At 39.1% G+C, this 26920-nt stretch overlaps 1 protein-coding gene across 8 annotated transcripts in view; it reads left to right on the forward strand.

Moving 5' to 3' along the window:
* FNDC3B (fibronectin type III domain containing 3B) overlaps window positions 1–26920 on the forward strand; it is a 315121-nt gene that overhangs the window by 164068 nt on the left and 124133 nt on the right. For all 8 annotated transcript variants that reach the window (XM_036017697.1, XM_036017701.1, XM_028504578.2 and 5 more), the window contains exons 4-6: window positions 3696–3772; window positions 16364–16604; window positions 19940–20230. In XM_036017697.1, coding sequence (XP_035873590.1) covers window positions 3696–3772; window positions 16364–16604; window positions 19940–20230 — 609 coding nt within the window. The remainder of the gene's footprint in view (window positions 1–3695; window positions 3773–16363; window positions 16605–19939; window positions 20231–26920) is intronic.

Here is a 26920-nt window from a genome sequence, read left to right on the forward strand (position 1 = left end):
GAGTTCCCATAAGACTGTCAGCTGATTTCTCAAAAGAGACCTTGCAGGCAAGAAGGGGCTGGAAAGAAGTATTCCAAGTCATGAAAGACAAGGACCGACATCCAAGATTGCTCTATCCAGCAAAGCTTTATTTAGAATGGAAGGGCAGATAAAGTGCTTCTCAGATAAGATCAAGCTAAAGGAGTTCATCATCACCAAGCCCTTATTATATGAAATGTTAAAGGGACTTATCTAAGAAAAAGAAGATAAAAAACATGTATAGTAAAATGATAGCAAACTCACAATTATTAACAACCACACCTAAAACAAAAACAAACTAAGCAAACAGCCAGAACAGGAACAGAACCACAGAAATGGAGAACACATGGAGGGTTAGCAACATAGGAGTGGGAGGAGGAGAGAGGGGGAAAAGGTACAGAGAATAAGTAGCATAGATGGTAGGTAGAAAATAGACAGGGGGAGGGCAAGAATAGTATGGGAAATGTAGAAGCTGAAGAACTTATGACACATGGACATGAACTAAAGGGGGGAATGTGGATGGGAGAGGGTGTGCAGGGTCGAAGGGAATGAAGGGGAGAAATGGGACAACTGTAATAGCATAATTAATAAAATATATATTTTTATAAGTATTTAACTAAAGGGGCTTCCAGATAACCTTAAGAGACTTAAAATTATTTTTAAAAAGTTTAATAGTTCAGTGATTTCCCAGTATAGTTAGAGAGGAGGTTGGTTTGTTTGGAAAGGTTATGTCATGACACTTCTCCAAATACCACCGCCCCCCCAAAAATATAGCCAGTGTTGGTAGTTTGAACAGGGGGAGAACCATTTTTACTGTATTCTAAGGGCTATGTCCTTTTCAGTATTGTGTGTTATGAGGGTATTGATTACAAAATCCAAAGGAACCTAGTAGTCCTGGCAGTTCACAGAGAGAAGTCTGTGTTTCCATTAGGTAAGGGTTACAACAATATCAGGAGGTTCTCAAACACAAGACAGTTGCACAGAGGCAGTAAATTCACTGATTGGGAGAAAAGTGTTTAGCCAGACAATAGCTTTGCTCATGCCACCATTGTGATTCACTCATTCATTCGTTCGTTCATTATTGCTTGGTAGATTTTCAACTGCAGAATGCCTGTGAACACAATAGTTTATTTCAGAAAGGAGAGGAACCTTGGGGTTCCAAGGAGCAGTTGAGCTTTGGAAGTCATTACTGTATGTTTGGCAGTGCCCTTTGTGTAAGGGTTTTGATGACAGTGACAAGAGGAAGGGGGGACAAGCATGTTAAAGTCATTTGGCTACTTTTGAAATCAAGGTTGGGAAGAAAACATTTTCTGGCTGTAAATCACTCACTTGTCCTACATTCTTTAAAGCATTTTATACAAATGACTTTAACAGTTTTAGGGGGCATGCCTGGGGTTAAGAGACTGCCTGGTATACATTTTGATGATGAAAAAACAATCTTTTACTGAGGTGGTAGCATTTCTGTTCACATCTGCATGGTGAAACATTTGATATTTATCTGATAATGAAGGTTTTCCTCTTAAGGCAATATTGTACAAAGTGTATACTTGTTGATTTTATGTGTTACAAGGGCTATTAAATCAGTACTTAAAATGTAATAAACAACCAAAAAACCAAAAGCTATAAATAAAAATGTTAAAAAACACTGTAAATATCGTTAACATTTTGATGAGTGATTACTGTGCTATGTACTACTGTGTTTTTGCATGCATTATTGCATTTAATCTTTAAACCCAACCATATAAGGTGTAGGGATTGTTTTCTCATTTATAACTGTTTAGCAATGAGGCTCCAAAAGGGAGTTGTTCAAGGTCACATAACCAGTATGGCTAGTGAGCTGGGAATGCTACCAGGCAGAGACCCTTGGCTTTCACAGATCCTGCTCAGGCTGAGGCTGAAGTAGTTGTGTATGATTTTTTTAAGTGAGGCAATCCAAAAAAACTACTTAGTAAATACTGAAATGTCTTGATGACTATGACAAAAATGCTGAAGCTGATGAGAAAGATAGATTTAGAAAGTGCCTTCAGTGATTAATGGACATATTGACTGAAGTCGTACTTAAAAATAGAATAGACTCATGCAGTTATCCGTTCATATGATGTTGTAGTTTGCTTTAAATGATCACCAGTCTGTTAGCCTGTGAGGGTCCACCGTAGTTTTGTGTACATTTAGAGATTATCAAAGTGGTTCAGTGCTTTGATACATTGTTCATGACATTGCAGTGTGATCTCTGGTCAGATGCTACATTACATGAACATCAGTATCTTCTCTGCCCTGCTACCATGGTTGTTTTTTTCCTTTGGAGACCATGGATGGGCACTGCAGTGTCCCTGTCCCTCTGCTGGTCCATCCTCTTCTGCAAAGTAGTTATAACACTGGGTTGTACTGTGAGGTGAAAAGTGCATTATGCTTACTTGTAAATGCAGCATTGGGTGGCAGGATCTGTCTTCTTTTGCCAAGAAAAGTATTGTAGTTTTCTTGGTTTTTGTTCCATACAGTCCAGCAGTTTTCATTGTCGGCAGCACAGTTCCCATTAAGGGAGAGCAAATACACAAACAACACAGGGCACTTGGAGCCAGGAAGTCCCGTCTCAGACTGGAAACGTGGGAGCGGGTGGTGAGGGAGAAGGGAACCAAATGTGTGGTGACAGAGGGTGATTCGACTTTGAGTGGTGGGCACACAAAACAGTATATAGATCGTGTATCATGGAAATGCACACTCAAAACCCATATAATCTTATTAACCAAGTGTCACCTGAATAAATTTAATTTTTTAAAAAAAGAAACAGTTTTGGAATGACATTTGAAAGGTGGGTTGCTAAACAGGTGGTCCAACCACCAAACTGAAAACCAGTGGTGATGAGGATCACGTACATCTAGGGGAGACCCTTTAATCCCGAGGTCCCTGGAAGGGGGTCAGAAGTTGATTTTGATGTTATGATGAATGGTTTCATTACAATTAAACATTTACTATGTTTTAGGTCAGTGATGCCTTGCTGTTCATTGTTTGCGTCAGACATGTGATTGATTAATTTTCAATGAATTTGAAACCAACCTCTTGTTAATTGAATGCTTTGCTTTGAAACAACCCTAAGTAAATTTGGCATTAGTATTTCTAATAGTGCCTAGTTTTAAAATTGACATTTCCCACCTGCCTTACAACATAAGAAGCATACCGAATTTATTCAGTCTGGAGTATTTTATGGTTTTTTCTATTTCAAAATTAATGTCATGTTACAGTAACTTACTGAAAATAATAATTTGAAAATAAAACGATAAACCCAAGTCCATTGGAGCTTTTTAAACCTGAGGAGATAAATTCATTTACAATGGATTTGTTTAGCTATAACTCATACTTTAAAGGCAAGTAAGAAGAAACTTTTTGACCTACTTTGTTAAGTGCTCCTAACTAAACAGCCTTGCTTTGTGGAACTTGAGGATTTGGGAATTATTGAATATTTGAAAAGATGTTCATAATTTTGGTTTTTCCTCTTCGATTTACACAGCTGGAGAATTCCTTTTCATCCATAATTTGATGTCTGAGGTATAATGTACCAATTACTGAAAGTATCAAAGTTTGTAATTCCCTAGTTTTGATAATATTTTTTAAATCCCAGTGATTGTTTTGAGCACTGTGTATTTCTTCAGTTGCTGATGTCTCACTCTCGCCTGTTTCAGGACCTGCTGAGGTGCCCATGATGTCCCCCAACGGGTCCATCCCTCCCATCCACGTGCCTCCAGGCTACATCTCACAGGTGAGCCACGCGACGGGCTTCTCTGCTCGCCGTGGGCAGTGTCCGTGCCATAAGAGAGTTTGGAGTCTCGAAAACTTATCCCAGGATTCATTTAGTTAGGAGAATTCTAGAGTTATCTCCATTTTTGTGGCACCACGCAGCCTTTTCTGAGTCCTGCTGCTTGTCGTGCCGGAGAGTTAGAGGGAGGGAAACGCAGCAGGGCCACTGGGCTGCCCTGGGCCAAGGTGGGTTTCATGAAAACCTGGTTGTGATTTCTTCCGAGTCCACCGCCTTAGAGATTAATTAGTAAAAATATCAAAGGAGACACTGTTAACACAAACAGGGACTGTCCTCTGGTATGGGAGTCCCGTTTCTCCACAACGTGGCACACACATTCTGGGCTTGGTGAATCACCGAGTGTGATGTGAGGATTTGGCTGCTTGTGCTTAAATTTCTCCAAAATTTGATTTTCTTTTAAGTAAAATAATAGCAATTTAAAAAGTACTAGGTATACTGGAAGATTTAAAAAAATGTTAAAGGAAGAAGTTATACTCCTGTGTCCGGAGGTTTAAACTGTTCCGGGTGCCTGGAATGTGGGTGTTTATATATATTTCGGTTTTTGTGCTGGGCTCAGTGCAATATGAATGTCTCCCTGCTCCTCCCTACACACCTTTCTTTCCAAATTCCTGATCAACCATTTTTCTCTCTCTTTGCCTCTTTTGTTCTTTTTTCTCATTGTAAGAACATTCTATACTCATTGGAAAAAAATCAGAAAAGTATTACAAATATTTATCATTTTATTACCCACAGAAGATAATTGTTGTGTTAACATTTTTGGGTTATATTGTTCCAAAATTTTTCTTCATTCTTTCTCTGTTTTTACAGTGGTCTTGAAAAAATCTGTATTTTAAATTTTTAATGATTTGTTAGGATGAATTGGCAGCCACATAGGAAAATTGCTGAAGTGCAGGCAGGAATCAGAGAAGTCTTATCCTTCTCTGATGTAAAACTTACCCATTTCTTTACTCTCTAAGTCACAGTGCAGCCACTATAATTTAATTTTTTCCATCCTTACTTTCACGTGGGCCAATTTGGCAACTTTTTTTGTTTTTGTTTTGTCTTGAGTAGCCAGAATGTGTGGCCAACCCTCCCCGTGTTTTAAATAAATGACTTGTTTTACACAAGTCTTTGTAAAGGAGTCAGTGGAGGGAGAAAAGGGTGCAGAGCAGCCCCGTCCAGCCAGGACATGTGATGATGGATCATGTTCACACTGGCAGTCAATTAACCAAAAAGAACAAGGAATGCAGAATTCCATTGTGTCTTCTGCTCATTTATTTTGAGGAACCGTTTCATTCCATTGAACAGAGTACAGTTCTCACCATTGTCATGGCAGAAATAACACCTCCTTTTTTGCCAAAGGTCCCTTTAAGAAATACCAGTTAAGAGTTGAAATTCTGGTGGAGAGAAGCTGCAGTGTACTTTTTCTTGCCAGTGTGTTACTGTGATTTAATTATGAGGAAGCTGAGGCTCAGAGTAGAACCAGAATTGCAGCCTGAGAATTTTTTATTTTACTGACCTATTTCCCACTGTGATGTGATCTTGAACTCAGGGGCAGAGCCTTGATGGATGTATTTGCTTAACAGTGCGTTACTTTCTGACATTGTGACCGTGGCTGTGCGGTGTGCTTCCCATGCGGCTCCAGTACTAACACGTCAGCTTCTCACGTATGAGATGGTCCATTACTGTAAGAAAATTTCAGGGGGAGGCAAGTGAATGATTCAAAGTCTTACATTAGTAACTCCAAACTGAGTCAGTGGAGAAAGTCTTGATTACAACAGAGTCATTACATAATTCAATAGCTAAAACAGCTTTACAGATAAATTGGTAAAATTGATCAAACAAATTTGACAAAAGACGAATGTCAGTCAAGGGCAGAGACCCTCCTACAGTAAGAGAAAGGCCTGCAGTTGAAGAGACAGATCGCTGTGGTCTGCTCTGTGGCGTAGTTTGCGTCTCAGCCTTGGGTTCTCAGGTTGAGGAGGACTGAAGCCCTGGACCTTAAAGAGAGTGTGGGCTCCGGGCAGGAGGACAGTGGGGTCTGGTCACTTCACCGCAGTAGGCCCTGGGGTGTGTGCGTCTTGTGCTCTGCTTTTTGGTGGGAGGCTGGGGAAGGTTGGAGGAACAAGGTGACCTGACTTTTTAACTATGAGAGAGCAGATTTAGGTAAGGAAGACTTTGTTGCACTCATCATTTCCATTATGTAAAAGCATTTGTGAGTGTGATAAGGGTTGAACCAGTGGGAGGAGCAGGGTGAGTCCTGTGGCTGGGAAGAACATGGACATCGATTGAAGAGCCCTGTCTTCAAAGTTTGCCATGGCTGCTCTCCACGTAACTCTTACAGAGTCTTGCACCACGTGTGCCAATTCCTCCCTGATTGGTGTTATGTGAGGTGTGTAGCCCACGCCTCACATAACAGTGGGCATTCAATAAGTGGAAGCTATTATGATGAAGAAGACTGTTAGAACAATTTCAGTGAAACTTTGGCAGTTTGCCTTTCTAAATACATATTGAGATCACACAAGTATGAAGCAATTTTTTCCTTTCATTGTATACTGGCCGTGGTTCTTCTCAATTTTTAACCTCATCATTAACTTTCTGGATAATTTATATATAAAAATTTCTTAAGCAGATGCCTTGCGTTTTATTTTCCATCCCTTCATAGTAATTTATGAAACATTTTTCAAATGTTACAGGAAAAACTTCATGTGGACCAAAGATTAAAAAAGCATGTGAAAAGAAAAAATGAAATATCCAAGTTAGCGTTCTATTATTTGGGAAACTATTCTTTTCTCCCCTAGATTAATTGACGTAACCTAAAAACCTGAATATTAGTTGAAATAAGTATTTTTGTTATTATAGCAGAGTACGTACTTTGCCTCATTCCTTCGTTTTGGGGATTAGTTAATGGGTAAACACCTGTTGAAATTATATATATATTCTATTTCCCTTGACCTGAGAGAGATATGAAGTCTATTTAAAAATGTATTTAAATTTTGGTATGGTTGGTAATTCTCCAGTGAGGATTTTTTAAAGAGTTGGACAGAAATCGGAGACCCTATGGGGAAATTATTGGGCCTGTCCGGTGGGAGCCCTGGCATGGCTTCCCCATTTTGCTCAGCTGGGCTATACATACAAGCCTCAGCTCTTTCCCTGTCGTCATCACAACCTGGGATTAGACAAACGTTGCGTTTCTTCTTGAGGGCTGTGAACATGATGAGCAGAAAGGAGCATGGAGGGTTGCCCTGTGCCCTGGCAGACCGAGAATCAGACCCATTCGGTGTCCAAGAGCAAAGAGAGTTGGAATCTCTTACACTTCCTGTGGAGGAATCGATTCTTCTGTAGGAAGTTAGGGAAGTGTTCCAGAATGAACAGAGAGAACGTACGCATGGCGGTTGGGAGCTATAGAAAGAGCAGAGGACTTACATGTCTATTCTGTTCTAGTTTCCCTTATCAGTAGTTTTTCAGCAAGCTTATTTTTATTTTCTGGCCTGTTTTGCCCAAGGAATGGGTTGGCATTGCTAAATTAAAGAATGTACCCAGGATATACCCCCTCCCTCAGTGCAAGTTTCCTCTTTCTGAGCCTTTTCTCTATCTCCCTGTTTTGCGTTTTTTCTTCTATTTCTTTCCTTTGTTCTGAGATCCTGGCATTGTGGTTTAATAGAACACAGGATTAACCGGAGGAAACATGAACCCGGGGGGGTTCTGCGTCCAACTCCCCATGTGATTTTTAGGAACGGTTTTTAAGTTATTTACTTGGGTGTTTTACTTGTTTGCTCACTTGATCATTGTTGGTCTTCCTCCCTTTTAGCGTTCAAGTTCCTCAAGGTCAGAGACCCTATTCTCCTGTTCCTCACTGGATCTCTAGTTTCTTGAAGGGTGCTCAGCACATAACAGGCCCTGTCTGGCTGGCATCATTGTTACCTTGTGGAGGAAGGAGGAGGAAGGAGGAGAAAGGAAGGACAAGGAAGGGGAAAGAAAGGGTTGGAGGATGGCTGAGGTTCTTTTCTGATCTAAAATTAGGTGATTCTCCTTTACTTCATATACTGTTCCTTTAAAAAGACACTAAGTGAAAATATAAGTTTAAGTTTCCATAAGCAGTCTTTACAAAAACTGTGTGGCATATTCCTTTGGTATTTGGCATTCTATTGACTAGAGTGCTATTCTTTACTTCTATGGAAAAATGATAGTTCTTTATAATAATAATATTGAGGCAGTTATCACATCTAGCAATGATTTCTGAATCATTTAGTAAGGCTTAAATTATGCACATTCTATTTGATTTTATTGCATAGTTAGTATAGTCTGTCTTTCTAATTTAGTAACATACTTGTCGTAGCTAACAACTTTTCTTAGAAAAACATCTTTCCCTAACCTATTGGGTACAAAACATGATGAAGGTTAAGTAGATTTTATATTTTACATACTCTTTGGAACCCATCAGGCTTACAAACTTACTTTGGCATGTGATAGAAATATGATATGAGTATCATTAGCATGGATTCCTAATCCTTTCTTGGGCTGTGGAACCCATTGGCAGGCTGGTGAAGCATTTTTAAATTAAAATATAAATTCATAGATAGGATCAAGAACAACTTGCCAAATGGAAAAAGACAGTCCCGGTGATGTTTCTAGGTTTCAAAAAGCACTTTATATAACACAAAGGATTGCCCTGCAGAGTAGTTACAGATTGATAATCGATGCCATCCCCAGATTTTTAAAAAAATTTTTTGAAAATTCCGATTACTTTTCTGAAATAGTTCTTGCAATGGCTAAGTAATCAACCAATTCATCTGCTGTATAGGCAACCAAACCTAAGGTTTTAAATAATAAGGTGATTCAAGACTAAACAAAAGTTCCTCAAACATTTTACCTACACACTCATTTATGTCTAAGCATCTGAAATTTTCCATTGATGCTTAATTTTTAACCCACATGCCAACTCCAGGCAATGGCTGAGGTATAAACTGAAAGGGGAATGAGTGGACCCAGGTAACAAATCTGAGCCAGGGCACTACACAGGGGGTCACATGTTGAAGGTATTGATAGGGACTTGTCTCCAGGACTTCTGGACGTGATCTTACTGATAGGCTTCTTCAGGAGGTGACCAGTATAAGGAGATATCCCCACTGTTTGCTTTGTATGTGCCAACACTTTTATCTGCATGGAAACAAGCCAAGGTACTCACACTTACTTAAATCTATTATCTGGGGAAAGGAGCCCAACTAGGGCATATATAAATAAAAGAACTTTTAGTACTTTACTTGACATACCTGGCTTTTTCCAGATGACTACTCAATTATTTATAACTAAAACCACTGAGGTTTGGAGAGGGTGATGGAAACAAGTATGTCCTGTGTGGCGTATCTCTTTAATACAACTTACTTCAGTCATGCAGTAATGCCATATTTGAGAGGACATTGACAGCAATTTATGAAGACCTTCCAAATTAAGAAGGAAGCCCTGCAAGGCTAAGGGACACAGTTTACACCCTGTGGAACCAAGGTGGGTCCTCCGCTGGCTCCAGCTCTCTAACTGTTCCCCAGGTACCCCGACTTGAGGGCCCATGGGAAGGGAGAGGCCCCTATTCAGACAGAGCTGAGCTTCTGAAGGCACTGCTGACGGTCAGTCGGCCCCTTCTCTGAGCAGAAATACAACACTGGGCAGATGCTGAATGCAAGTGGCAAGGGAATAAATTTGGTGTAACTATTAAAGGTATAACAATAGCAACTCCTGTGATTTGTGTACCGCTTACTAGTTTATGAATTGCTTGGCACAGAACTTACCTTACATAATGCTCAGAAGATCCTGTACCGTAGGTTACGTCATAGTCCTAAATTCTACATGAAAAATGTCAGGAGCAATTAAGTAACTTAATAATCTCAGGTCAGCTAAGTATCATGTTTTATTGTATTTTACCAACCTAAATATTCAAAAGAACCACATTTGAAGATCAAAAATCCAGTCTAATCTTCCCTAGTATATGTGTGACACATAAGAACACCAGACAAGTGAGAAGTTATGTCCAGACTTCCTGACTTTTCTGTCCTTTCAAATTTCATGATTACATCTCTGGTTGAAAATATAAAACATATGATTCTCAATGTCACTTCTCTTCCTGTCAGCAATGGCTGACATTGATGAAATCATATTTGCTTTTTCCAATATTTCATTGTCACTAATGTCCTGAGACAATAGACCCTCTAGGTTAAGGACCAGCTCCTCTGACCATCCATTTAGCATAGATCAAAACTGAACTTGGTAATTAAATGTTATAATTTGTGTTTTGGAAGGACAGTGGGCAAAATACTTAGCACATATTTTAGAAGAGAATGTCAGGTATTTATACCTGAGTTATGGGGGGAAATTTTGATAATGAATGTGTTAATAGCTGTTGGTAAATATCAAATATAAGCTGCTAAGCCCTTTTTTGACGGGGGAAGGGGCAGTTGCCTTTTCATTCATTTGTCCACTTGGCCAGCATTTATTGAAAGTCTACTGTGGGCCCTAGCTGGCGTAGCTCAGTGGATTGAGCACGGGCTGTGAACCAAAGTGTCGCCGGTTCGACTCCCAGTCAGGGTACATGCCTGGGTTGCAGGCCATGACCCCCAGCAACCACACATTGATATTTCTCTCTCTCTCTCTCTCTCTCTCTCTCTCTCTCTCTCTCTCTCTCTCTCTCTCCCTCTCTCTCTTTCTCCCTCCCATCCCTCTCTGAAAATAAATAAATAAAATTCTTAAAAAAAAAAAAAAGAAAGAAAGTCTACTGTGTATCCAGGTGCCCTTGAGGGACCTGCTGTTGTGTGGGAGAGACAGAGATCTATTTAGTTCACCCTACATGCAGGACACAGGAGCAGGGGAAGGGGTGCGCACCAGGCTGGCCAGGGAAGCCTGGACTGTGCCTGCCCACTCCTCTGTCCACCCTGCTGTTTGTATTTCCCGGCCTTTTCGCTGAGATTTCTTCCTATCTCAGAATGGCCTGGGAGCCCTCTTCAAGTATGTTCACAACAGTTAGGAAATGAACTTGAACCTGACTTCCACAAACTCATTTGGTCCCAGTTTTCTGTGTGCAGGCAGCTCACTCAGCGTTCCTTAACACACACACACACACACACACACACCCTCCCCCACTCTGCCCCCCCCCCCAGAGCTGGCTGCCAGGCCTTGCACGCCACCTACACACACGCAGGTTGGTGTGTGTCCCCGTGCATTCTGCTCTGTCTCCTTCCTAGCTCATCCTAGCCTTCTGAGGCAGCCTTTAAAACTGTTTCTGTTGCCTCCTGCCTTTTAAGCTCTTCTTTTGATTCTTGTCACTTACTGCCCAGAAGTGGAAGAACAGAGTGTTAGAAACTGAGGAGTTTATTAAAATTCCTCTGGAACATTTCAGTTCAGTAAGCTAGCTTCCTTCTCTCTCAGCTATGAGAGAAGACACTCAAACTGTAAGTGTTTATAAGAGATACATTTTAATTCTTGAACTCAAAATTGTCCCCTTAAGCCCCTGATAGCTCTCTGACTTCAGGTGAGTTAGCTGAACATCCCTGAGCTGCATTCCTGTTATCTCCAAAGTGGAGAGAGCTGTGTATGCCTCACAGGATTGCTGGGCTGTCGGGAGTGTTTAGAGAGGTGCTAATGTTAATGGTAGTAATTGCTAGGTAAGATTTTTCTGTTATGTGTCAGTTACTGTTCCAGGGCCTTAACACATGTTAGTGTATTGCCTTATTTCAGGAGAGAGTATTAAAGCAAAACAACAGGTGTTCAGTAGTTACTGGTGGTCTTTTGAATCCTTTCACATCTCTTAATAAACCAGCCATCCTATTTCTCACAGTTCATTGTTAATATATTTCTTTCTTAGCATACCTAATTTGTGTATAGTTCTCCACATAATGGAAACTTTGGCACACAGAGCAGAATGAATGGTTGTGCAACTGCACTCTAGTACATTTTAACAGCGCTGGGCCTTGGTTTCCCTCATGTCCAGCAGGGACAGTAATATCTAATTCCAGTAGATAAATGACATAACCTGTGTCCAGCAGCTGGCACTGACTGCGAGTGTTTTCTCATCTGTCTCCCCATGCTGCTCCCTCTTGTTGCTTCCAAGTTGTTGGTGTGTTTTGTTTTGTTTTGTTTTTTTATTTTGCTTTAAGGGTTCTCTTAGTTACTTCTAAAATCACTTATGCAAATGAGACAAACACTCTCCCTGTTTGTCATGGAGAATGTTTGTCTTATTTGCATGGGTGTTTCTGTGCCCTGTTCTCTAGCCTCTCATCCTGTGTGTAGGCCACAGGATAGCGAGAATACTAGGCACATAGAAGTTTCCCAGTAAATACTTGTGGAGCAGAATAAAAGACATGATAAAGGATCAAAGTAGCTTCCATCAGGCTCACGTTCTTCCTTAGGCTGAGGAAGGAAGCCTGAGAAGGACTTTTTATCCTCCATGAGGATAAATGCACTACTTTTTACAGAGGGTTTCTCTTCAAGCAGACAAGGCTGCTAGTAGAATTTAGAGGAAACTCGGGAGGCCCTGCTAGGTGGTGTATTTGTAGAGCTGCTGTAACAAAGTTAATCCTCCAACCTGGGTGGCTTAAATAACAGAATTAATTCCTCACAACTCTGGAAGCTACACGTTTGGTTTATTCTAAAACTCCTCTCCTTGGCTTGTAAGTGGCCGTCTTCCTTTGGCATCTTCACATGGTCTTCTTTCTGCATGACTGTATCCTAGTTTTCACATCTTATAAGGACATCAGTCCTATTGGAACAGGACCCACCTGTCTGAGCACATTTTACTGTAATTACATACCTTTAAAATCAGTCACCTGCTGAGGTACTGGGGGTTAGGATTTCAATATATAAATTGGTTGGGGGAAGGGAGGACATAATTCAGCCCGTAACAGGTGGCAGCCTGAGAACCTAGGACACAATGATCTTTTCCAAGGGTCTGTGCTCTGGAGACGATATGTGAGTACCATTCCGTTGATTCACAGAGCTAGGGAAAAAGTCTTGATGCTGAACACTTCGTTTTAATTCCTGAGAAAACAGTGCTTTGTTCTGATTTCTGAATAGCACTTACTAAGACTTAGTCTAATTTTTCACTTTATATTATTCTTAGGCTATGTAGATAAATCTTACTGTTTAGCACCTATTTTTTTCTTCACCATCGAATATCCAGTGCTTACTTCATAGTATGTGTCAGGAAATGATTGTCGAATTGAATGCAGGTGATTTGTCTGTCTCTGGATATTGTCACAATTTCATTCATCCCAAAAGGAAATGAATCTGTCCTTTCCATCGTTATTTGTGAACACCGCAGGCACATTTTATTGTCTGAGGATTTGGGACTGAACTCGTTCTGATTTCTAAATTATTCTGCAATAGTCATATTTCTTTATGAGCCATACTTTTTTAAAAACAAGGAATGTTATTGCTCCCATTTCCTGAATTGCATATTATTTTGTTCATCATTATTGCTCCTCAGACTTACTTGTTCTTTTGGGAACATGGGCATAATTTCTTTAGACATAGATAAAAAATTTGGTAATTAAATATATTGTAATTTGTGTTATGGAACAACAATAAACAAAAAACTTATTTTTATTTGTGTTATAGAAGAACAATGAACAAAATACTTAGCACATATTTTTGGTTTTTGCATATGTAAATAGATGTCTTTCACAAATACCACAGAATAAGATAATTAAAATGGTGCTTCCAACAATTTTCATATATGTAGGCAATTTGTGGTTTCAGAAAGCTACTTAATTTTCTAACTGCAAACCCTTTTTTGGGGGGGGTGAAGGGTAATTTATACTTTAAATTTTTTTTTAAGATTTATTTATTTTTAGAGAGGGAAGGGAGGGACAAAGAGAGGGAGAGAAACATCAATGCGTGGTTGCTTCTTGCATGCCTCCCACTGGGGGCCTGGCCTATAACCAGGCATGGGCCCTAACTGAGAATCAAACCAGCAACCCTTTGGTTTGCAGGCTGGCGCTCAATTCACTGAGCCACACCAGCCAGAGAAGACTCAGTTTTTTAAGTAGTGGAAATACTTATTCTTAAAAGATATCTAAGTTAAAGGATGTTTTAGGCTTTTTATCTTTTATTTTTCTTCCTTTCCCTTCATTAACATTTTTTATTTGTTAGTGCTTTTTGCTTACATTTTTTAAAAAATACTTTGTTTTAATGTCAGAAATTATATGAGAAAATGATTAAAATAATTTCATTTCATTATAATTACCCTCATTTACAAACCCAAAGAGTTGTTCTTCGCATTTAGTGAGAGCCCTGCTCTTGGTTTACTGTATTGGTCAAGTTTGTATGGCTGGTTTTAACCTTGGGAAGTGTTACAGTGACTGAAATAATGAAGCTTGTGTCTAGAAAACAAATACTTTGCTTCTGTGGACCTTCCAGTGTCTAGCACAGGATTGAATTAATGTTTCATGAAAGAGGAGTATCTGGAATATGCCTTACTTTTTTCTTTTTTTTTTTTAAAGATTTTATTTATTTATTTTGAGAGAGAGAGAGAGAGAGAGAGAGAGAGGGAGAGGGAGAGAAACATCAATGTGTGGTTGCTGGGGGTTATGGCCTGCAACCCAGGCATGCACCCTGACTGGGAATCAAACCTGCGACACTTTGGTTTGCAGCCTGCACTCAATCCACTGAGCTACACCAGCCAGGGCTGCCTTACTTTTTTCTTAATAGCTAGTGGCAGAGTAGGGAAAGAGAAGACACTATAGAATGATGCATGTTTATATTAGATGGTAAGAAAAATCCATATTTGTACAAAGTGTGCTACTAAATGTATTCGTAGAAGGTGTGCTTTGATGTCAAGTATTAGCACATGCATTAGAATTGTCGGTATTATGGTTTAAGCACCATTTCACATACACCTGTAAATTAGCAGTTATGCATTCATAAATTAGGTTACTGTGATTAGCTTGCCAAGGTTCTGAAGAAGTTATAATGAATGCATAAAAAGATATGTTTTGAGCTTTAGTACAGAGTATGACTCAGAATCTTAATTTTAAGGAGTTAATCTTGCTTTTATTAATGAACTATTAACATAGTAGTTAATTCTGATACTTTCTTGTTAATTAGTTCATTAATATACATAAAGATTTTCTTAATATGAACATTAATGGTAATTCAAACCAAACCCATGTTGTACACTAAAGTATAGGATAACATTGGTAAATTTGCTATTTTGTATCAGGCAATATTTTAAAAAACAAAGTTCAGTATAAATTTTATTAGAATGTTCTAGATACCATTAAGTCATTTTATTTTGGCCTATAATCAACTTACAGGGTATAATAAGATATGCATTTCAATTACAAGTTTAATTTTCAGTGTTGGGTTTGTTTTTAAAAACAAAACTTCCTACCTTATGTGTGCCTGATTTTCTTAAATACTTGGTTAAACCAACTGGTCTCTCTGGCAGCCTCATCCTGGCTTCCAAGTTTACCCTTATGCCTTTCTTGTCCCCTTCCTTGCAAGGGCCCTACCTCAGGGGCCTGTCTCAGCTGTCCCAGCCCTCCCAAATCTCTGAGGTTCCTGAAGCCCTCCCAGCTCTGTCATGCAGGGCTCTTCATCTCTGTGTTGCACAGCTTTCCCTTTTGACTATGGTATCTGTAATAGTAGTTATTTCTTATCTTGTGTCTTAAAAAGATTGTTTGCTCTTAGATCCAGTAGCATGAAGTTGGCCACAGAAGCAATAATGTTGGTATTGTACTGCCTTAGTTAATTATCTTCCTGGGTAAATTGAAAAACATTTGAAGACAGGACAGAACTAATGTTGATTGGTGTTCACTGCTCTAGCAGGCCCTGCCTCATTGTGTCTCCCTTCACAACGCTCATTTACATCACCAGGATGTGAGCACAGGTGTGCAGCTTGATTTGGGATTGCTCAAGGTTTTCATTGGTCAGAATCCCTTTGTTTCATTTCCATCCTTGGTCCCAGATTAAATGACCTTGTGGTGCTGTTATGGCTTCTGGAAGTCAGTGTGCCCATCTCCCCACTAGAGCCTCTATGATGATGGAGCTGTACATGCTAACATAGGAGTGGGGCCCAGTGTCATCAGGAAGCTCAGCCCTGCACAGCACACTTATGTGACCGGAAAGTCTCTTCTTTCTGGAAAAACCACTGTTAGTTATGTGATAAGCCATTCCTAAAATCAACTTAAGCACACATTCAATTCACTTGTCTTAGATGAAGTCTTCAGGAGTCTTCTTCCAAGTCTTTTTGAAATCTTGGAAGACATCATCTGTGAAAATTTTATGAGACAAAGAAGATTGATTATCAAGCTCTTCATCATTGCAGAAGTTTTGTATAATCAGAATTAGGTGGTCGATGAAAATTTCATAACTTATAATGCTTAAATGTTATTACTTCTAAAACTCATTTAACTGATTGAATTATAGAACCAGAATTTAACATGTACTAATTTTTTCTCCTATGAAGGACAGAAAATTAAAATGAAGGGGGAAGTAATTAATTACTGTATTCAAAAGATATTGGCTAATAATACATACTACACTCTTTCTTTTTGCTATTTTCTTTAGGTGATTGAAGACAATACTGGGGTCCGCCGGGTGGTGGTCACACCCCAGTCTCCTGAGTGTTACCCCCCAAGTTATCCTTCAGCCATGTCTCCAACCCATCACCTACCCCACTATTTGCCTCACCCACATTTTATTCATAACTCACACACGGCTTATTACCCACCTGTTTCTGGACCTGGAGATATGCCACCTCAGTTTTTTCCTCAGCATCATCTTCCCCCTACATTATACGGTGAGCAAGGTGAGTACGTTATAGCTGGCACTGACAGCTGTTGAAACTGATTACGACACTTATGTAGCATAAGAGCACCAGAGTGGCCTTTGTTTCTTCTGTAATAAGCATGGTAGGAGACAGTCTATCTGATGTATAAAGCTCATGGGGAATGCCTAGCTTCCTTTGTCCTAACTTGTGTCTTGTAAAAATTACTTCATTGGTTGTAGCTCTTTCTTTGTTTATAATTTCCAAATTCTGCTTCCCTATCCCACCCCACAGAGCAACTGGACACCAGCTATTTTAGAAAAGAGGCAGTGATCTATTTTATGTTCCCATGTCCTATTAACGTATTTTTGTGACAGTGGCCTGAGGCCACTGCAGCACATCATTTCTTTGACATCCGTGTAGTCTAGCAGTAGAAGGGAAATTACAGCGGGTTTTGGGCCCCCTTTCCAATGCTGGAAGACTGTGAGGTCTCAGTAACCTCTGAGTCTCCCGGATGCTCTGTGCTGCAGTCTTGGCAGAACCCAGAGTCCTCTTGCTGTTGATGTGGTCCTCCTGGACCGCTTTTAGTTCAGTAGTCATTTAGCCATTAGTGCAGCCAAAAGTTCACTGTTTGTTAGGCAGATACTCACCTTGAAATGAGAAAGAGTCTAGAGATACCAACATTATGACTTTTTAGTTTTGGCTTTGGTGTTGGTAGAGGCTGAAGCCCTTTTCTATCAAAATGAAACTAAGAGACCAGATAGGTGAGGGTAAAAATTAGTCTTTAATCTTTGGGACTTTGCAAAGTGATTTTCTTGCGTCAGAATATGAAACACTGTATAACTTCAAATATTTATGTTGGTTCAGATAAATTGTATGAGAAATACCTGTTATAGTGTAGAGTTTTGGAGCAAATCAGCACCTCACTTACTCTTATCAATTATACATATACATTTTTTTCTGTATGTTCATCTCACATTGTAATTTTTTTCTTATTAACAAGAAAAATTTGAGATGAGTATTTTAAATGAAATTTTCTGTTGTAACTTATGGATAGAATTTGATTGGTTATTATTTTTTTTAGTAGTTACAAAGAAATTTAGTATAATTTGAAGAATCAGGTGCTATCATGATGGAATGTGAAGCAATGATAGCAACAGATGAAATTAGTATTTTGATTTCATAGAGGTGTCAATAACTTCCTATCATTAGTGACAGAATACCCCAGAATATCTGAGGAGTGAGTATATTCCATGACAACATTTGGAGGAAAACTGGAAAGGATCCAGTTAATTAACTGTAATTTTAAAAAAGTATCCAGGGCTTTGACACAAGGTGCATTACTGAGCATTTGTCAGTTTTCTGGTGAGGTCTGAGCTGAATGATGTGGTGAAAGCCTGGCCTGCTGACTCACTGCTTGCTGAAGAGCAGCCTGGCTCATTTTAGCAGCCCTTGGTAGGGTACCAGGTAGTTATTATTTTATAAATGAAGCACTTAGCAATTTAGACCACAGTGTGATTCAAATCCTCATTAGAATTAAGCAAAATAAATATTTTGTGCTCATTTCATATAGTATTTTGATATAATTTCATTAAATAACACAGATCAATAATGTAAAAATAACAGTGCCTTCATTGATTGCAAATTAAAGCAGTGAAAAGAATTCCTTTGAATTGATTTTAAAAAGCCATATATATATATATATATATATATATATATATATGTATATATATATATATATATATATATGTATGTATGAAATTTTTCAAGATTTTGTTTATTTTTAGAGAAAGGGGAAGAGAAGAAGAAAGGGAGAGAAACATCAATGTGTGGTTGCCTCTTGCACTCCCCCTACTGGGGAGCTGGCCTGCAATCTAGGCATGTGCCCTGACTGGGAATCGAACCCACAAACTCATTACTTTGTAGACCTGCACTCAATCCACCGAACTTCACCAGCCAGGGCTATGTATTTTTTATATACATAAAAGCCATATATAATATATAAAATATATATATTCTTACCTTAGTTCTCATTGTGCATACCCAAAAGTAATTTAAATGTATAATTTCCCAAACTACAAGATCTTAAAAATTTCTCATTATGATTTAAAATATTACAGTAGTGCCTATTGTGAATAGTTATATATTTTAAATCTCAAGCGTAATGCATTATGATATTTAAAATATTTGTTATCCTTTTTGTATATTTGAACATAATTATTTGGTCATATGCCTTTTCTCTGGTACAAATTGCTTATCCTGTGAAGATTTTCTTTTTAAAAATCTTTCTTTTAAGCCTTATGAACAGGAAGAAAATGAAAAGTGGAGCTTTACCATTGAACAGTTGAAACATCAGTTGTTACGTTGCCTAGGCTGACCATACAGTGCTGGTATGGCTAGGACAGTACTAGTTTAGGCCGCTTATTCAGAGCAATGATTAGGAGTGTCCTTTTTTCCTCCTCGGAAGTATTCGGGTTAGGCTGGTAATTTATATGGTCACCCTATGCATGTGGAGCCCTTTGTCCTTAGAAACATGTAAGAACCCAATCTGTATTCTGAATTGCATTTTTAATAATGTCTGAATATATTTTTAATTGATTTAAATTTAAAATAATCTCTCCCTGCCTTCCCCCAAATCATGAGATTATTTTGCAGGCCCCCATTTTCTTCTGAGCCATTTAAAAATATGCATAGTGAAGGCAGGTGACATTCTGCTAGTCAGTTTGTCTTGCCTCCTGATTTCTGCAGCACAGGAGTTTGAGACCCCTGCGTATTACGTTTGGTGCCAGGTTAAAGAGATGGCTTATGTTTACCCCTACAGTTTCTTCTTGAATATCTCCCCTGATTCTGTGAGCTTTGATTCTTTTTCATGGAAATTTCCCCTCTTATCATTTTAGTAAAATTTGTTCAAATGTTGGATATTTTAAGATGTCACAAATAACTCTTTATATTCTGGTTGCTATTATATACTTTCCAATAGAAATGCTGTTCAGTCTACAAGAATAACTATACTTTTAAATATCTTGATTCTAGGTATGCATTAGGGACATTTTATTTGTTCTAACTTTGTATATTGCAACAACTGAAAATACATTTTAACAGGCAAAAATCAAATATTAATTTGATCAGAATATGAAATTTTTCCTTCTTCAGTACAATAATTTCTGGAACACTCCTGAACACACAGAATGGTTTTTAATGATTATTTATTCCTTGATTGATTAGAAACAAATGGAAATATTTTAAGCATGTATAACATGTATATCATTGTTTTGTGTAACATTTTTAAAATTTTTCATTAATAGATCATTTAACCATTAAATAACATTATTGAAAATGTAGACTGAGCTTGCACTTGTCATAATCGTCCATTTTAGAAATTATACCACTCTACGGAATGTCAAGCTACATTACCCGGGAAGACCAGTACAGCAAGCCTCCACACAAAAAACTGAAAGACCGCCAGATTGACCGCCAGAATCGCCTCAACAGCCCACCCTCATCTGTCTACAAAAGCAACTGCACGACCGTGTACAACGGCTACGGGAAAGGCCACAGTGGTGGAGGCAGTGGGAGTGGAGGAGGCTGCACTGGAGGCGGGCCGGGGATTAAGAAAACTGAGCGTCGAGCAAGAAGCAGTCCAAAGGCAAATGATTCAGACTTGCAAGGTAATGTGCAGAGACGTGTGCCCTGAGCAGTGAATTGACAGGACAGGGTCATCCGGAAAGAAACACCTTTTACATGAGAAAGTTACTTCCCATGGCTGGTCTTTCCACTAGGAATGACGTGGTAGACCTCTGATCTTTTTCTTAGTAGGGACAGAATGTAGCATCATCTCTTTTTTATTAACAGTTCATGGCAGAAATATAATTTTCTGATTATATATGGCAGGTAACATTTTCCTTAATTTCAGTAACAGGTATCTGAAAGTATTTTTACAAAGTTAGCAATTATTTCAGTTGTTTCACTCTAAGTAGACAGATGTGGACCAGATCCAAAGTAAAACAACCTTTCTGAGACATATAGGGCTAGTTCAAATCTCAAAATAATTATACATCATAAAACAAGGTGTAATTTCCCGCTGTACTAAAATTTATCATTGTGTAACAGGCATATTATTTCTCTTCGGTTTCAGACATCAGTTATTAATGCCGCCTTCGGCACCCTGCATGAACTCTTCACAGGCCAAGAATGAGATGGAAAACCTATGGTTACCACATATTAGAGAAAGGCATCCAGTGAAAAGGGCATGTGTGTTATTGCAGATGTATCTTGTGGCTGTAGATCAGTTAATTTCTGAAAGAAGATATATGTGTTTTAAAATTAAGTTTTTAGGTCAGATTTAGAGAAAACCTATTTTGATGCCACAGGATTTACAAACAGGGTTTTTGTATAGGCACAAATAGTGGACTGACCTAAGTGAAGCAAAGGAAGGTAACATTTTGATAAGGTAGGTGAGTTTACAGATATAAATAAAGACATCAACAGCCGTAAAAGACTAGAGAAGAACTGATTGATTATAACACTCATTAAATAGACCCCTTCCTTATTGGGCCATAGCCAGGTGGAATCTGTGTGTGAATGAAAAGACAGGGTTCGTGTAGGATTGTGCAGGGAAGACGGGCCTCTGTCAGGGCAGAGGAAAACGGGGTAAAACCAGACAGCATCAAGCATCGGACCCCATATTGTTTGTAAAAATGATTGTAGCATAAAAAGCAGGAATAGTAAGATAACAGTGAAAAGTGAACAGTAATTTCTCTGAATGAATTGTATGATATGTTCTTGTAATTTTGCTCTTTATTCTTTTCTTAATTTCAAAGCTTTATGAATCATTCTTATAACTATTATCAAGCACTATTCTTATTAAATAAAACATAAACAAGTGTATAAAAGAGACCCAAGGTTCAAGAGGGTTTTAAACAGCTCTTAAGGCAAAGTGCTATGTTGGCCATAAAGAATAAATTTAATCAAACGGTACTGTCATTTCTAAGTTTGAAATTATATTACTAATAGTGTTATAATTTTTAACCTTGGACATATAATAAAAATCACACAAAAGTTAGTTTTCCTAAGGAGAATTCTAGTCCATAGAAAAGAAAAAAAGAATGTATAAGCTATCTTCAGAGACCTTATGAGTTTGAACTACCTTGATTACTTGATATATTTTTTAACAGTTTTTGTCCTTCCTGGCACCAAGAAAGATTTAAAGAAGATAACATAGATACACATAGAGGTGGATAAAATAAACTTTGAGTGGCAAAGAGATAAACAAAGAAGAGAAAATAAAATCAAGTGGGAATGACGTTAGCATATAAAATTATTGTAGTGAAGGATTAACTGTGGCAAAAGTAAATACCCTCCTTGTACATGTAGTTATTTCATAACACATATGCCTAACTGTATAAGCTGCTCTATATTTTAATATTCTCAAAGTTGTAAGAGAGGAAATAGATTTGCTCTGAAATCTGCGCTAAAATGTTTGCTAACACTTGTATGTTTACAGGCAGTTTGGCATTCTGTGTTATGACAGAGAGTAATCATTTTGCATACCTTAAGCTCCTCACTGTTGTGTGGAAAACATGTTATTGTGTTGGTGACAGTGACATCACTTGTGCTGTGGGCTTCTGGGGGTGTGTGTTTCACAATGGAAAGAACTGGAAAATATTTTTATTTCATCTTTAGTTTGAACTTGGACTATTGCTCCTATGCCTATCACATTATTTGCCTCCTAAAATTCATTCAAAGTGCTGCTCTCCATGTGGCTTAGCCATGAGATAAAGAGTCAGATGGAGCATTATTTTGTGTATGCTAACTCATTACAATAGGAATCTGAGGGGTTTATATGTTAGATACAAAAATAAGTATCCATTTACCCAAATGCATTGAAAACTTATGTCCTGACAGAAATCTGCACACATTAATGTTTATAGCAGCTTTATCTGTAATTGACCAAACTTGGAAGCAACCAGGATGGCCTTCAGTAAGTGAATTGACAGATAAGCTGTGACATATCCAGACAATGGAGTGCTAAAAAAAGGGGAGGGTGGTGGCTGTCAAGTCATGAAAAGACATGCAGGCACCTTAAATGCATGTTACTAACTGAAATAAGCCAAACTCAAAAGTCTAAATACTGTATGATTGCAGCTGTATGATAGGAAAAGACAAAACTATGGAGGCTGTTTTTTAGATTCTACATGTAAGTGAAATCATAATGATACTTGTCTTACTCTGCCTAACTGATTTCACTTAGCATAATACCCTCTAGGTCCATTCAAATGGCAAGATTTCATTCTTTCTTATAACCAAGTAATGTTCTATTCTATATTGTACCACCTTTTCTTTATCCATTCATCTATCGATGGGACACTTGGGTTGCTTCCATATTGATAAAAGCATTCACAGGGATGTAAAGTACAGCATAGGGAATATAGTCAATAATAGTGTAATGACCATGTATGGTGTCAGGTGGGTGCTAGACATACTGGGGTGATCACTTCATGAGTTATATGAATGTCTGTATACACCTGAAACAAATATAATATTGTATGTCAGCTATAAATGAAAAAATAATTATTTTTTAAAAACCTGTAGAGACAGTAAATAGATTCATAGTTGCTAGGGGTTAGGAAGCAGGGATGACAAGACAGAGCACTGATGAGTTTTAGGTCTGTAAAACTACCCTGTATGAGACTGTAATGCTGGACGCCTGTCATTAGACATTTGTGAAAACCCATAGAATGTACACCACCAAGAGCTACATACACCCTGATGTAAACTGTGGGCTTTGAGTGATGGTGACATGTCAGTGTAGGTTCATTGGTTGTAACAAATGTGCCACTCTAGTGTGGGATTTTGATGGGTGGGACAGGCGGTGTGTATTTGGGGACAGGGCATGTAAGAGTATGCTCTGTACCTGCTGCCCAATTTTGCTATGAACCTAAAGCTGCTCTAAAAAAAATAGTCTAATAAATAAATATGTGAGGAAACTGAGCACAAATCAGATGAAGACATTAGTAGGTTTGTCCATGAAAGAATCCTGTAGCATTGCTTATGTAGGCCGTGTAGGAGGCTTTGAGCCTTCTGGTTGTCAAAACAAAGAGGGAAACGTGAATCAGGTGGAGTAGGTGAACAAAGGCACCTATTATTCACGTAGTCCATTATATTGTTCATGTATCAGTCTTTTTAAAAAAGAAAACAACTTTCTAAATTTATTTTTAGAGAGAAGGGAAGGGAGAGAGAAAGAGAGGGAGAGAAACATTGGTCGGTTGCCTCTCATACATGCTCGGTCAGGAGACTGAACCTGCAACCCAGGCATGTGCTTTGACAGGGGATCGAACCAGCAACCTTGTGCTTTGCGGGACTGTGCCCAACCACCTGGGCCCTACCAGTCAGGACCATGTTTCAGTCTTGTCTGCCTTAGAGTGTAGTTGCTGGCTGTAAAGGTCCTGGAAGGCTTTTTTCCCTGCCTTCTTGTAAATGGGAACATTCTCCCAAAGTATCTTGTACCTAAATTTATTGCAGCTGACTTCTACACCCAGAAAACTCATAATTCTCAAGTATATGACACCATATGATTAATATTAAACTGTAGTTAATACTAGTGTGATTGATCTGTTTCCATTCATATGTGGTTTGCAGAAGAATAAGATATATCCTTAACCATGACAAGTGGCTTACAGTCTCTTCTACATGCTACTTAGGTTAAGAAGCCCACATTTCCAGAGGCCAACCTTTTTACTGCAGAGTTCCCCAGCTTTTGAGGGAATCTAATTGAGTTGATTACCTTTTTACCACTTACAAAAGACAAATGTTAACAGAAAGGGGACAAACTTTAAATTTGTAATTCGTCCTGTGATAAAACTAAGTACATATAAAGAAGCAAATAACTTAGGTTAATCTGGAAAAATAAATACATTAAAAAGATGGAGATAGATTATGTACTGTTGCATCCGGCTTCTCTCTTAACTGTGCTTCAGAAACCCTGGTGGAACTTCAAAAAAGAAATGCAGATTCCTCAACCTTATTTCAGACCTCCCCAAATCAGAATCTCTGCCAGATCTGGCTTCATGGTTTTTGTTTCTTTGAAATTTTTTATTTATTAATTTATTTATTTACCTATCTGTCTATTTATTTATTTATTTATTTATTATCAGTCTCATTGGGTGTGATGGTCAGCCAAGAGAACTACTATCTAATATTATGGGTGGTTATAGAAAGTGTTGTTCATGACATTGTACCCAATATGATGTGGGAACTTAGTTTAACTAAGCGTTCCCTCTACCCACCTCCTAGAACTATGCCTGGTAGATAGTAGGTACTCAGTAAATATTTGTGGAATGAATCCTGTGTTCTTAATTGCTTTGTTTTCCAGAAAAGGCCTTCTATTTGAACATGTAGTTATTGTACCATTTCCTCTTCTAGAACACATTGCTTCATTGCTCAAGGATAGAACTTTGCAGCCAGCTCCGCCTCTCATTTACGATTACCTTCAGGAAAACAGCCTAGGCCGGACAGACTCCCACAGTGCCCCAGAGAAATGGAGGATGCCTGTTTCCTTGCACTAACTACCTGGAGTTAATGGTGTGATGTGGGTGGAGAACATTTGAGGCTTTGTTATCAGATTCAGGCTTTGTTACTTGCTGTTTGCTTTTACTATTTCCTGCATCTCTGTACCTTCATCTGCAAAATGGGTATTTTAATTCCTGTTATTAAATATAGCCTAGCTTAGTTCTTAGCACTTCAGTATAACAGTCACCCTTGTTACTTGAACATTCTTTTTTTTTAAGATTTTATTTATTTATTTTTAGAGAGGGGAAGGGAAGGAGAAAGAGAGGGAGAGAAACATCAGTATGTAGTTGCCTCTTGCGTGCCCCAGACCAAGGACCTGGCCTGCAACCCAGCCATGTGCCCTGACTGGGAATCAAAGGAGCAACCCTTTGGTTTACAGGCCTGCGCTCAATCCACTGGGCTATACCAGCCAGGGCTACTTGAACATTCTTGTTGTCTCTCTCCTGTAATCTTAGGATCAACCCTTATCCAGGTGATCCCCTTCTCAAAACAGGTATCTCTCTACCCTCCTGTCTGATGGCCTTGCCTCTGCCCTTCATGCCCTTCCCCTGCCCTTCCTCCCTGGTAAGCCAGATGTGGCTTCCTTCTGCTTAAACCTATCTTACAATTTGAAAGCTAAACCCGGACCACTCCTTCTGAAAATCGCATTCAGGCTGTCTGGGAGGGGCTGCTACTGGGGCAGAAATCAGGCACCTCCAGCCAGGCTCCAGATTTCACCTATCTTCTTACACCTCATTATGGGACACCGGCAGCTCTGAGGGAAGGAGCACTCTGGGTCCCCTCCAGGGGCACCCTTCTTTGTGGGCCCTGTCTTTTGGTGTCTCCTCATACATTTCTTATGGGCTGCAGTTCTGATTCCCTTTGCTCAGTGTGATCCTTGATAGACCTTCCAGGGGACAACTTGTTTTAAGATGTGTGATTATGTTTCCCTCTCCATTCCATTCTCTGTATTAAGTGCAGCTGCAGCTACATTAGATCCAAACATGCCGTTCTCCTCCTTAAGGAACCTCCATGGCGGTCCCCGTTGTCCAGGGAATCAAGTCTGAACTGCTTACTGTGGCACCTGCCAGCCTCCTAAAGTATGTCAGACCCCACAGCCCCATCCAGAGTTTTGTCCCATGTCATAATCGTTTGCCTCATTTTCTCTTGGCCCCTGCTTCAAGAACCAGCGCAGATGCCACCTCCCATGTGAAGCCTGCCTGTCTCCCCAGGGCATAATAATGCAGGTTAGTTAGGGGAAAATAGTTCAAGAATGTTTCTCTTTTTCTCTGTCCACCATGTGATTGGAGAACAGTCCTTGGGTACCAAGTCCATAGTCGTTGAGGGACAGGGATGGAAGATGCCCTTGTGTGCAGATTATTGTGCTAGAGCTGGGCCTTGGTCCTGTTCTTTGGCCAAGACCCAGTTAAAGTGATCTGATTGCCTTTCCTCACAGAGGCTTAACGGGTTTTTGTTGCTCTTTATTGAGAGGAAAGTCTTATTCCTTCCATTTTATCCTTGGTGAAAACCACAGTGTATGATATTAAGGAAGTTACCCAGTGGGATACAGATTGTGACTGAAATTCCCCAATTTTCAGCGGAGTTTAGTCCCTTTGGCATATTTCCGTAGACAGGAGAAGAAGGGTGTCTACTCCAAAAGATTCTGTGGATTCAGAGTGAAAATCAAATATCTGGGGAGGACCCACTGGTGGTGGGAGGGCCCTTTTGTGTCACTAACAGGTAGGTAGGAGCTCATAGGAAGACCTCTGGAACTCACCCTGCCGTGTGGGAAAAATTGGGACAAAATGGTA

This window comes from Phyllostomus discolor, chromosome 2 (genome assembly GCF_004126475.2).
Source record: "Phyllostomus discolor isolate MPI-MPIP mPhyDis1 chromosome 2, mPhyDis1.pri.v3, whole genome shotgun sequence".
Taxonomy (NCBI): Eukaryota; Metazoa; Chordata; class Mammalia; order Chiroptera; family Phyllostomidae; genus Phyllostomus; species Phyllostomus discolor.